Below are 14,187 nucleotides of genomic sequence, written 5' to 3' on the forward strand. Positions count from 1 at the left end.
GTCTAAGGTCAAGTCTGGTTTGAAACTCAAATTGAACAATCAAAAACAGTTTTTTTTTTTCTTAAGCTATTATTAAGCTTAAGATATTTCAAAAAAATATACACACAAATTTTACATGATAGAACTTCTAGTTTGTTATTTGAAGATGGTTTTTATACATTTAATTGTCAAATAACTTATAACTTATAACACACACAATTGTTGATTCGTCTAAAATTATAAATAAAATCATTCGTGCACAAATTAAAGCGATTTTCATTAAGATTAACTGCTTTATACAATATATCAACAAATGTTTGAAAAACAGTAACGTTTACTGTTTGAACATTTCTAAGTATTGAAAAAACTATAAAAATAAACGAACAGTCACTACATTTCAGCAAAGAGAATTGATTGTAATAGAGAGGTAATGTTTAAGACAAAAAACGTGCACCTCAGTTTGACATCCAAAGCAGATTGTCTCTCATAACTTTGATTGTCCAAAGTTGACGTTTGACAATTTAGTGATCGCAAAACATATGGCGCAGTACAGCGCCATCTCGTTTAAATGTCAAATTCGAAGCACGAAATTGTCTTAGGTTTTACACATCTTACTCAATCAATGTATCTTTGATTTTAGCTACTCAAAACAGTAAAATTTACTGTCTTTTCGGAACAGTAAAAGTTACTGTTTTGTTCGATAGGGTCATATGGAACTTTTGAAAGCATTAAACGTTAATGCAATTTCAATTTTTTGTTATAGTTTTTACAGTGTATGATTATTGATTAAATACCAGGTTACAAATACTAAGTAAGTACCAATACTTTACTCTGAGAACTCGAAAATGTATTAATTTATTTGAAAACGTTACTAATTGACCTGCCCGCAAAATGCCCCCTCGAGTGCGGTGTGTGTGCAGTGTAGTTGGCCCCTAGCGGCTAATCCTTTGTCTATTGTTAACTAAAACCGCGCGTGCCACTACCTGCATAAAAAATGATCCAGTCTATTTAACCGGTTATTGAATAACAACTATGACAATTGAAATAAGATTCAAAATGAACAAATGGAAAAATAATTTGTGGTCCCTCTACGGTTACTGAGTGCCGGCGAGTCGCACGCTACCGAACCAGTCTAAAATATGTCCTCGGTATGCGGAACAAAGGCGCGTTATCGGACCTACACTGGTTTTTTGAGCGTTGGACTAGCCCGCGCTCTGATGCCAATTAGAATTATACGACCCTTTTTTTGCAGGTAGTGGCACGCCCGGTTTTAATTAACAATAGACAAATGATTAGCCGCTAGGGGCCAGCTACAACGCTAACGACTATAACATACACTAACCATGAAAACGAGTTCCAAGTAAAAATTGATCTACAGATGCCTAACGCAAACCACGCAAATCAAAAATTGATTATTTCCATTTCTATCACTCATACATCATACGGTAAGATAGAGATGGAGTTAACCGTTTCGAAGTTCGCGATAGCCTTTCACATATGAGTGGAGCGTGAGATGTGTAGATGTTATTGCGCGATTGTGGCCCCTCCGTCTAGATTGGTCGCACCCTATATGTAGCGCAGTGCAGCGAGTGGGGATGAAATGTTTTTAAGGGATAAGCTTATAAATATTAATAAAATATTCAGGTTATATCGGAACAGTCATGGTAGTATTTTTTTTCTAAAAACCTTTGTTTATTTATACTTTGTATCTTTAGGTATTTAAATAAAAGTAAACAAACAGTTTGTACATTTTCGGGTAGTTATAACATTTATTGGTTAACCAACCAAATACAAAACCGCCTGGATCTGTCACTGAACGACCTGACTTTAACCTACATTATTTGATCATGTGATGTTCTCATCTACCCTCAACTGGCTTAAGGAGCCATTTGAGGGTAGATTTTGTTTACTTTTATTTAAATACCTAAAAATACAGAGTATAAGTAGTAATCACAGAGTTATAAATAGTAGAAGAGTCATGTCAAAAAAATTGTAGATCGAATTTTGACAGTGCATTTTTTCTTAGACTATAGCATTTCTTTATTGAATGTTGGTGATTAAGGCAACATAAAAAATATCTAGTAAGTAGAAGAAGAAAATAATCAAGCATTGATACAGAGTTATACCTCGTTCGCGATAACAATGGAGTCAAATCATCGTTGTCCGCCGGCCTAGCGATGATCGGAACCAATTAAAACGTTCCTAATTAGAAAGTATGCCTTTAATTGGTCATTCTAAAGTTTGATCCATGTAACCTAGCAACGGGAAAGCATGTAAAAGGAAATCTTTCGTTCACTAATAGAATTTTTTTCGAAAATCGGTATATCATTAAATTTCGCGAAATGTGAAATTTTTATTCCAGATCATGTTCCTTCGAACACGAAACTAGATATATTAACAAATTTTAACGCAGTTTTACCTAATATTTCCGTTGATTCCAAAACATCCCTCATCCTTTTAGGCTCACCAATTTTTGACCAACAATCGCACCCGTTATTAACTGTAAATTAAATTTATTTAATAACACATCAGACCTTCTATTTAAAATAAATCCCTATATGGCCTTTTTCATTATCCGTTTTTGCTTATTTACACCCAAATTCATGTATTTAATCGGCAGTCGCCCAATTTGGAAATTTGGAAATCCGCACTGGATCGGGACAGGTGGCGTTCTCTCGTTTTGGAGGCCAAGATTCTTTTTGGATCGCTGAGCCAAAGCAGCTAGTTTTTTTTTTATATCGTGGAGACAAAGAGGTTGGTTTTGTTAAAGATTTTTAAATTAATACCTACACATTTATCTACTCTTCGAAATATCCGAATTCTGTCCAAGTATTTCCATAGAAGTTGAAATTTTACAGTTTGACAACTAGCAATTTTGCTTCTTGGAGAATGTTATTTTTTTAATGGCGTCGCTTATTCTATAATCTTTCAATATTAAATGTCATGGACATAGTCAATGTACAGTTTCAAATTAATATATATAATCACTAATATAATATCAACTAATGCCAATAATAAATATGCAAAATTAAATATTTCAATTAAATATAAAATTATAAAGTTAACATTGCAAGTTTTGCAAACGTAACAAATCTAGGTAATTTTGGTTTGGGCATAGACAAATAACTAAGCATAGAGTGCTCACTCCATACTTCAGTTTTCTTACCAAAACGCTTATTATTTTCGTAGTCGACATCTAGCGTCAAGTAGCGGATTTATCAGTACTGCTACTTGACAATAGATGTCGCGACGAACGAAAAGTTTTATGCTCAACAATTTTCAGCTAAAATATAACCGGAACTCTATTTTCAACTTTTGTTTTAATATTAGTTGTAAATTGTTGAGCAATACATTTTTCGTCAGTCGCGATTCTTGAGACATCTAGTGTCAAGTAGCGGTACTGATAAATCCTGTACTTGACGCTAGATGTCGACTACGAAAATAATAAGCGTTTTGGTAAGAAAACTGATGTATGGAGTGAGCACTCTATGTTCACTAATTTCCCTATAGTTTGGGGTAATATTTATTGACCCAAACAATCATTTTCTGCTTTTTCGCAATGCCAATAATCGTTTTAACCTGTTTGAGTGTAATTCAGTATTATTTTGTGTCATATCTTCATCATCATTTTCTCGTTCTTCAGCAGGTTTATATGGATCCCAATTATTTGTATTCAGATTGTTATTTCTGGTATCTTTTTCGCCTAAACCATTAGTGTTATCATTAAATACGTTTCTACACTTTGTATAATTATATCTATCTAACCAAATACCGTTTTTAGCATTATTCTCAGGCAGTAAAGTATTTTCTTTTTCTATTTGAAGCGCTTTTACTTTTGCTGTCAACCTGTTTATATCGTTTTTGGATAGTTGATCTCTTATTTTGCCAAATCCACCGACAAATATAGCATCCTCATTTTTATTCGATTTATTTTTAAATACAGTTTCATCGGGATTGTCTTTAGTTACATTCAATAATATATCTGAGTTTTTATAAATACGATCAATATTTCTTGCGTCAATAGATACACGTGATTTCCAATTATGAATATCAGAAGTACTGCTTTTAGCATGCATGTCATTATACACCGTCGGTTGATGAATTAATTCTTGTTGATTAATTAAATCTTTATTTTCTAGCCAATTATTTTCATTGTAGCTTTTAGCGACATACTTATTGTTTAATTTGGGTTGTCGCAGATTTCCAATTAGTTCTCTTGCATCATTATCATCAAAGTCTGAATCCCATAGATAATCGTGAAATATATTATTCTGATTACTGTCGTGTTTAGGGTTGAAATCATTCATCCTTGATTGACGCAATTTAATAATTCTTAAATCTTTTTTCATCTTTTCAATAGGTTGATGCAAGTTACAATCTGAAGCATTGTTTTCATTGCTATGACTAGCGTTCACATTACTGTTTAATGTAGGTTGTCGCATGCTTTCCATTGTTATTTCTGTATTGCCTTCAAAGATCCTATGTGAATCCCAATGATCGTTATTTAAAATGCCATCTTTTGCATTAACATGTAATTTCGGTTGACGTAGTTTGTCAATAGATATATCTTCGTTTCTGTAACCTGCTCGTTTTCCTAACAGTATGAACTTATCAATACGAGAGATTCTTTTAAATGTATTCTCATTATTCTTTTGTGCAGTTGCATTTTTGTTTGTATGAATTTTCCTGTCAATCGCCATGTTTCCATCATTATCACACTTATCACATTCATTTCCATCTGTATTTTCTCGCTTATGAAAATATTTCTCATCTACCTGATTGTCCTGTCTTGATTTATTTTGTAAATGTAGTACGCTTTCAGTTTTATTTTCAATCATATTTCTGGCACGGTATTCATTTATTATCTGTTTCCAATAACTTTTAGTTAATGGACCGGTTATGGGGCTATCGTCTACATTCGACTTTTTATTTTCGCCAATACTGCTTGCCCCTAATCTTTGTTCACCTATGGGTATAAGACCACTTATAACCTTACGACAATCTTCCTCGTTCTGTTGGTCAATACGTACACTTCTGTTATTATCTTTTTTAACTCCTTTATTATTTTCTGTTTCAAAATAATAGCTAGCTTGATTCGATGTACTTGGATTAATTGCAATTCTACGAAGATCGTTTCTCTCCCTACCTTTACCATTTATGTCCCATTTATCAATGATGTAACTTTGATCAGTCACAATGCTACTTGGATCGTTTCTCTTACCTACATCAAGCCCTACCCTACCAAAATCATTTCTTTCCCTACCTTGGTCGTTTTTCCTTCCTCCATTATTTCCACCGCTACCGACATCATTTTTATCGCCATCATTACCGCTACTCAGATCATTTTTATCACTACCTGCATAATTTCTACTTCTACTTACATAATTTCCAGTCCTGCCTACAATGCCTAAACCGTCTTCGTCCCTACCTGCTTCATTTAATTGACTACCTTGACTGTTCCCCCCCCTCCCTGTGTAGTGCCCCCCCGGCTGCGCGGCGCTACGCTGGGAGGCGCCGGTCTAGGCGAACAGGGCGGCGGGCGCGGCGTCGCGGATCTCGCACACGAACTGGTCCTGTTCTATCGGCTTCTTGATCCAGCGACCGAGCTTGGCCTTGTCGAAGGCTTCGATGAGACGCTCTTTTGCCACCTAAGAGTAAATTGAGTTTGAATAACCTGTTCCGTTGCACGCGAAGACGTGTGACAGTCAGAATCGCGGTGTCGGGCTGTATGATGATTAAATTTGTAGAATATCTTTATATGATATCTGGTAACATGTGTAATTACTTACAAACGTTACATTTTTCTGATAAGAGATTGTAAAAGAGCATAAAATAAAGATTGTCTAAAATATTAAAAGGTAGTACTTAAATAACTCTTCTGCTTGGACTCTTGGAAAGTTGAAAAGTTCACCTGAGGACCTTTTGGCGATAGACTCTCTAATATTTACTATAAATTTGTGTGTCATTTCAGAGGTTAAGATAAAAATAAATGAAATAAATATTTGGGGGATAATGGATTGAGATATACCTGATAAGCGGGACACAACTGCTTAGCCTCGTTGTACAACAGCTGGTCCACGTCAGGAGGCAGCGGAGTGGGGTCCGTGCCGTCCGGGTCCTGGAACATGGGTGGGATCTGAGCTCAATGTGAGATGCTGCTCGGGGTTGCAGGCAAAATAAATGGAATAAGCTCTGAAACCTGTAGAGCGCCATTTATAATATATAAGACGATTTAGGAGTGGAGAGGGGCCATGTGTTCATTTTTCTTATAAGGGAGTCTTGATAGTTCGTACATATGATCGCAAAAATGCGCAAAGTTAATTATACCTTATGTAATGGTGCATGTGGACTTCGAATATTATAATTAACAATAATTACGAAATATCGGTACTGCAATTTATATTGTTAAATATTATGACTATTGAAAATATGACTATAAAAAATTATGATGGAAAACGTTATGGACTGAAAAAATCGGATCAATAGAGATAGGTAATCAATTTCTAAGCCTTAAAACTACTTGAATTTTAATATGAAATGCACTATGGTTTTTAATAATGTATATGGCATTTCAAACTGTTTTGAGAAATCGCTTTTATTTCTATTAAAGATTATACTTTTTGAAATTCTAGATAACTACGAATATGTTACGGACGAAATTGTAATTATAAAAAAAATAATTAGAATTCACATTTTTAAGTTATACCTTGATATAAACGAAGACTTAAAAAAGGAAAGCAAAGATGATTATTGCAAAAAAAAATTACTAGTACCTTGGGTAGAAATAAACGATCCTAAAAATTTTTTTAACGAGTACTAATTCAAACCAACCAAACGTCGTTACATTTTAGATTACGTAATAAATTTCATCGCAAACTGTTTTTAAGATTAGTTTTGAGATATATATGCTAGTTTTAAGGTATTTATCAGTTCCCTGTAATAAAAGTTATAAATATTAACGTGATATATTCGTACCTGCGGCAGCAAAGGCAGTCTCTTCACCAGATACTGCCAGCGCGCGAACATGCTCTGCTTGCACAGAAGGGACGGCTGCCCGCTTTCGAGTTTACCCGTCGTGGCGTTCAATACCTCGGGGAGCTGGAATGTAAAAAATGCTTTATTGCTAAAGAAAAAAATAACACGATAAAGATAGTTTATTTTCCAAGTAGGCATATTACAGGGGTAGGTTAACTGGAAGAGATCCCTGAAAGAGACAAGTTCGCCTTTGTATAAATGTGTGTTCTTTCCCGTTTTATGTTTCTTTTTGTACAATAAAGTGTTTTACTACTACTATATACTACTACTATTATAATGCGCTTATGAACGTCAAATAAAGTTACGCCGGCTCTAACCCTACACCTCTGACCCGAGAAGATTTAAATCCCTCCTAAATTGTAGGAGGGTATCCCAATATGGACCGGCAAGAAACTCGGCGGGACACATCTTTTCAAAACATCTCATAACTAACATACATTAAATAAAAAATACAATTTAATATGTAATTAAAAAAAACATAAAGTAACATACAATAGGTATTTTCTTTTAGAAATTTGATGCACTAGATAACTAATGCAGGAAAAGTAAAGAAAAGATAACAAGATAAGTATAAAAACATTAATAAAGAAATAGACAAATTTAAGTGGACTATTCTAATAATATATATGTCATAAGTCTATGTCTAAAGTTATATCTAATAAATAATAAAAATGGTATAATGCACGAAATGCCCTCCCACGTGGTGAGTCTTTACCGCTGTTTTTCAGCCAGGATCAGAATCCCTCCGCACCTCCACAATTATTAAACCACTTATAAATCGTGTCATCCACGAAAAATCTGCGCGTTATCTTGGATGACACGAACTATAAACGAGAATCGTCTATAAAATTGTTCAGTAAGTATACATTATAGCGATATATATTTTATTACTTTACTACCTACTTGTTTTCATACGTGCTTTTATTCATTTTTTATCGCAATATAACAACCCGCAAATTACACTCACTTCTTAACTCTACATACCCGGCTACCCCAACAGTTAAAAGCCCGAAACCTAGCCAACATAACAAAACACGTGTCCATTTTTTTATGTTCTCCAACATATCTTCAAACCAGTGATTAACTAGCAATTAGCTTAAACAAAACTCTACAGAAATTAGAGGGTTTTGTCACTTTTCAGTACTTTGGAGGCCAATTTTTCCAAGTAGGTCGAGTTTGGGCAGCTAAAAAAATACGTGTCCGTTATTTAAGCTATTTTAGAATACTCTATATCATATATAAAAATATATCAAATCGGAGCCGGACAGTTGGGTACTGTAAAAGGGTTACGGTCTAGCTGAGGTGGGGAATGTAAACGCTCCAGGTAGATTCTATTCCAGGTATATTTTTTCTTCAAACAACACAATACAACTATAGGGAGCGTGCATGAACTATAGGAGGCAGCACTGGAGCCGTCAGATTTTTGGCGCGAGGCGAAAATGTGATGTTTATTGTTCCGATGTAGCCCACAAGATGGCAGAACCTACTATGCACAAGAAAACACGTGACGTGTAAATGTACACGTTTATGGTTCCGATTCAGGACACAAGATGGCAGACCCTCCAACGCGCACGGTCCCTATCGAGTAACTCAGATGCTTGGAACTTTCAGAATGAATTCGCCTGCAGATAGTTCTGAATTTAAATAATCGTTGCCAGTTATCTACCACGAGACTGTGAAGGTTTCCAACCTTCACAGTACCCTTCCTTGTTAGTCCTGAATGATATTTTAACACTTAGTTTATGATAATAAAATGGAACTATTGATGCCAAACTTGCCATTATCAGCAAATAGCACATACGACAATCTACCTTGATAGATTTTAGTCATTATTTTGAGCAAAGGCTTTCAGTGATTCAGACGAAATTCTACCATAATTAAATAGCCTAAGCATCAGAAATTTATAAATAATTTATAAATAACTGTACTTAACTGTACTTAAGAACTTATAACAGAGACTCGCGCCTGCAGTCAAACTGTGTAAACAGTTTTGCAGGAAACTGTACTAGATTATAAGTTTATTCCATGAAAAAAAAAAAAAAAAAAAAAACAATTAATATGACAAACAGTTTTAAGCGTCTTGATGATAATAGACAAATATTACGTTGTATAATAAATTAAATTCCCTTTAATATCAAAATAATGAGACTTTAATTATCATTTTACTAAAAAGCGTTGCCTTCCTTAGATTATTATGTTTTAACTTATCCTTTTGTATGTAATTACGCTATAATAAATCTAGATGGATTATTTTTGAAGCATTATTTTTTTTTTTATCTTATATTATATTAAATGTCAGACTTTCGCTCACTCCCATTTCTCCAGAAGAAAGCTCGCTACGGGAGATGTATATACAATAAGTATAAGCATATAATAATATAACATCTAAAGAATAAATGTAATAAATACTTGAGTACAAGTATAGCAGAATAAAGGTAAGTTTAAAAGATTACAGAGATAAATGATTGTTAGTAGCCCAAAAGTTTAATGATGAAGTTATGTATGAGATTAATCCCATAAATATATCAAAAGTCATGACTCATGATATCTCAACAAATCACTTATTAATACCGAAGTTAACCGTGTCGCTCTAAAATTAATTATTCTAAGATTTCGGCCTGAAACACACACACACACACACACGCACGCACGCACGCACGCACGCACGCACGCACGCACGCACGCACGCACGCACGCACGCACGCACGCACGCACACACACACACACACACACACACACACACACACACACACACACACACACACACACACACACACACACACACACACTCAAAAATGGGAAAAACATTTTGTACTTTCAATCCCTGCAAATGAACACAAGAAAAATAGACTGGTTAGAGTAAATTCCCTTACCGATACGGGAGCTCTTCTAACTCGTTCTATATCAAATTCTATGTCAATCTGCAACCTATGGCATCTGCCTGACTCACTTCGAACCAAAACACATTTTACACTCCTGAAATCACAGGTAGACTTCAGGGCTTCGTTGGCATCGTTAGATATCAACCCCGAGTCTAACAGTGCTATTAAATCTGTATAATTAGTACACACATTCATTTATAAATGAGAAATTAATGTAAATTCGAAGCAATCAATCAGATCTAATTACTTGTTTGCACTACTACTACTGTTACTAAACTGCAATTAAAAGTTACTAGTTGTATAAATTAAGATCTAGGTCAAATAAACCTTCTAAAAGTTCACAAAATTTGTATGAAAGTAAAAAAGTTCTGTTACTCCACTAGGTCAGAAAAATATGAGATTAATCTGCCCCCTAGTCGATCTGGATCTCTGCAGTTTCCCTAGTGCTCCCGGATGTCCCATACTGCTCGCACTCCGCCTACAGTCAGGTTCACCTGCCAGCCCTCCTCGTAACTTGTCAGAACACAGACCGAAGCTCAATTCCATACGGCGCGACGTCAGAGCTAACTTTAATTATATTATACATTCACACAAATAAGTTCCCGTACTAGGTCTAGGGCTAGGCTCAATGTTTCGCACAAACAGAGTTTCCCCTTACCCGTATGAATTTTCAGAATTGACTGTCCAGATAACTGGAGAACTACCGTACTAACTGATTTTCCCGAAATAGGCCCAGAGCTCGATGTTTCCCGCGTATGAACAGAGCTTCGCCTTAGATACTTATTCCGATGGTATCTCGATTAATTTTTGTATCTCTGTTAGATTACAAAATACTTCGAATTCTCCGAATTGATAAAATATGTCAAATTTCGTTCGTCCTGCGCATTACGATACCTTATGGAGATACCAGATACGAATCTTTGAATTACCCGACAAAACTCCTGTTTCGTTAATATACTTCCCGACACTCGTTTCGTTATTGACGACAGAGGGGAGTTTTAGTAGTACGAGTAAGCAATATCGGTACTAGGTAATTAGCGTAAGAAATGACTTTTAAATAATAATAAAATTTACCGATTATTTGGAGACAATTATATACAAATAAATCAATTTTTCATTTAGAGATTAGACTTATCGTTTTATAGTGGTAAGCCCGCCTTTTATTATCTACCCATTTTAAATCCTGTCTTTGTTTGTTTTACGAACTTTATCATTTGATAAAGGATTTCATTATTATTATTATCATCCCAGCCCCATCATTAAACAAAACTTGTTCCGCGGAAACCTGGCGGCGACTCTGACAGACACCTAGACGTCCCACGACTCAGGGCAAATATCCTCGCTCATCCCACAAACATTCGCCCCCACCGGGACTCGAACCTCCCTGCAGGGTCTCCTCTCCACATTAGCTTATCCGTTTGTTTGATGAATCTACATGTTTTTATCTATAATTACGTCAATTGGTTTGCCATTTTCCTTTTTATAACATATTTTATTTGTTTGAGTTTAATGCAAGTAATTAAAATGGTCATTTAAAATAACATTCGTTTTGTTACATTAAGATATCTAAACGTTCCATTCTCCCGACATTCGGCCAAATTTCCCGACTATTCCGATAATCCCCCAACCACTCGTATCCCTGAATTGCATAGCAACGTCCTTGATGTTTTTCCCGCTAACTGCGCTCTGTTGCCAAGGTCATATCTCATTTGATGCGCTGCAGGAGGAAGGGGGTCAGCAGCGCTTGAAGGAGTGACTCTATGATATAACAATAAGATAAGTGACTTACTGGAGATGTGGAGCTCCAGCACACGCTGAAAGAAGGTGCTCGCGCTGGAGTTCGAGCTTCGGTGCTGGCCGCTCGCGCCAGTAGAGGGCGCTGCAGGTGGAAGGGAGGCGGCAGCGATTGTAGATGTGATTCTATGCGACCGCAGATGGCGCTGCAACAGGAACCAAAGTTACTTAACCGTTCAAACACTAGTGACGTCAACTAAAACGCGCGTGACAGAAGGGGTGAGATCATTTATATGATTTAGATATATATATTACTTTATAGGCACTTAGGTATTGCTAATCGCGGTTTAATAATACTGACTTGGCGGGTGGGGGCTAGGCGAAAAAAAGTGTAAGTTTTCCGTCACGACCCTTTCTCAACTTCGTTCCAACCGAGTGTTCCACGTCCACGACACTCACGCATTTTTTTTTTCACCACACCATCTGGTAAAGGCTCTCCTGATTGGTCAAAAACGGATGAGATAGATGCATTTTATCCACATGACACGGACGCAGAGTAGTAGCAACCCAAGACGACACTTCCTGTCTAACCGCGTAGTGAAAGTGTGGAACAGTTTGCCCGAATCCGTAATCAGTGCAGCACCCTCAGTGAACTCTTTTAAAAACAGACTTGTTAAACATTTTATAAATGGACAAAACACAAGTTCAGGACATTCATGTGTACGTATCAGCTATAAGCTGCCTGTGCATTCATAAATAATAAATGTGTGGCAAAGTAATATGATGCAAATTTTGAGTTATTTACTTATGTTAGCTGTTAGAATTGACTTTTAAATGATGATTTTGAATGATACATATTTAATAACGTTCATTTGGATTTGATTTGGTTCCATTTTGTTTGTTTTACAGTTAGTATTTTCGTTGCGTTGGTGTCGTGAAAATTTTGCGTTTCACTTCGTGGTTTATGAATATGAATAATAAATAAGTAAGTAATCGGCATAGGCATCAGGAAGGCGACAACACGCTCACTCAAGACTCGAAATATCTCTGCACTAAATTATGTCTCACGCTAGGAATTCTACAGTTGAATATATATCTATCAAATTGTTTAGACAAATCATTGATCCTGCTTCTCCCTATATTAACATAATTATAATTTAACAACAGTCTAAACTATATAAACTACTTTTTCATCACACTTGCTCGAAAAATATCTTATTTCATGCAGGTGTGCTGAAGGTCAAAGGCCTATTTTGTACCCGCGGGAGTTACAGATTGTAAAAAAAACTATAACTCCCTAGGGAGTTATAGCTTTTTTTTTAAATTATGTCACTTATTCATACAAACCAAGTAGCATAAATGAGTTTTACTTTTAAAATACTGACGTTTATAATTTAATATTTTTGTTTACGTTTAAAATTATTTAATTTGATTAATTTAACAGCTGTTCAAAATATTTTTACATAATTTTCAATCGTGGCTGAATGCCAAACATTCAGCCATGAATAGGTCTGTGCCTCCGATGCCTCACCTGCCAAAATGGCGGACGAATGTTTGATATGTCAACGTACTTAAGAATTATTTCGCTTAAAATTTAGTTTTTTCTTCCCAAGTGTGATGAAAAACATTGTGTGTAACTCCGGGGGTAAGAATATTGCAAACTCGGGTCTTTAATTCCACCCTCGTATCCAAAATTTCACTTACCCCCCTCGTTGCACAATTTACTATAAAACTAGTCACAGGATAGTACGAGTAACAACCAGCAGGCGCAACATTCATTTTCAATTATAAAACCCGTTCTGCTGTGTCGCAAGCCGTGAAAAGTTGCTGGAAAAGGCCGAGACATATCGCGGCTTACTGGGGCATGTCCACAATCGTTTTTTACCTACATAAGTCTAAAATGAAACAAACTGTGTGTAGATCATTAAACACTCCGTGAACTGTAGACCTCGTGATAAACTTCATGAGCTTAAAATATGTAAAAACAAAAAATACTGTCAAACGCTTACAGATAAAATCCAGAGAAAACTAATAGAACGGCGAATGCTGTTCCACCGTGATACAGTTATATAACTAGTACGGGGAACAGAAGACGCTTACCTACTCCTATGTTTAAACAAATTAAATGATGTGTACCTTTAGCCTTTAGTGCATATATAATATATGTATACCTAAATTAGCGTTGTCCAAATGTAAGCAGTTGTTACTTTTATGGTACTAAATAAAGATTATTTATTTATTTATTTTACTTCATTTAATTCATTTATTTGCATAAGATAGTATACATACAGGTTCAAACAGGTTTACACATAGTAGGAATCAACTACCTCGTCGCATATTAACATGCAAATGAATACGGTCAAATCTATTTATATACAGTTCAATTTTAAAAATGACACTAATAAAAAAGGTATCATTATAATAAAATGCGCATTACTGTTAATTAATACAAATGTCAGTGCAAATAGAGATAAATAAAAAATAAATCATATAAGGTTTAGAAACAAAAAAAAAAATACAATGATCAAAACTAATGTCAAACCTAATAAAAATAAAT

The 14,187-nt window shown here is 35.3% G+C and overlaps 1 protein-coding gene across 3 annotated transcripts in view; it reads right to left on the reverse strand.

Annotated features, from left to right (window-relative positions):
- Window positions 1-5,157: 5,157 nt before the first annotated feature.
- Window positions 5,158-14,187, reverse strand: part of LOC133531462 (double-stranded RNA-specific editase Adar) — a 74,133-nt gene continuing 65,103 nt past the window's right edge. For 2 of the 3 annotated variants that reach the window (XM_061869696.1, XM_061869697.1), the window contains 4 exons: window positions 11,686-11,836; window positions 6,955-7,077; window positions 6,008-6,115; window positions 5,158-5,627 (listed from right to left, as the gene is read on the reverse strand). In XM_061869696.1, coding sequence (XP_061725680.1) covers window positions 5,499-5,627; window positions 6,008-6,115; window positions 6,955-7,077; window positions 11,686-11,836 — 511 coding nt within the window. In that variant the 3' untranslated portion in view covers window positions 5,158-5,498. The remainder of the gene's footprint in view (window positions 5,628-6,007; window positions 6,116-6,954; window positions 7,078-11,685; window positions 11,837-14,187) is intronic. The other variant, XM_061869695.1, reaches the window with a different exon arrangement.

This window comes from Cydia pomonella, chromosome 25, assembly GCF_033807575.1.
Source record: "Cydia pomonella isolate Wapato2018A chromosome 25, ilCydPomo1, whole genome shotgun sequence".
Lineage (NCBI taxonomy): Eukaryota > Metazoa > Arthropoda > Insecta > Lepidoptera > Tortricidae > Cydia > Cydia pomonella.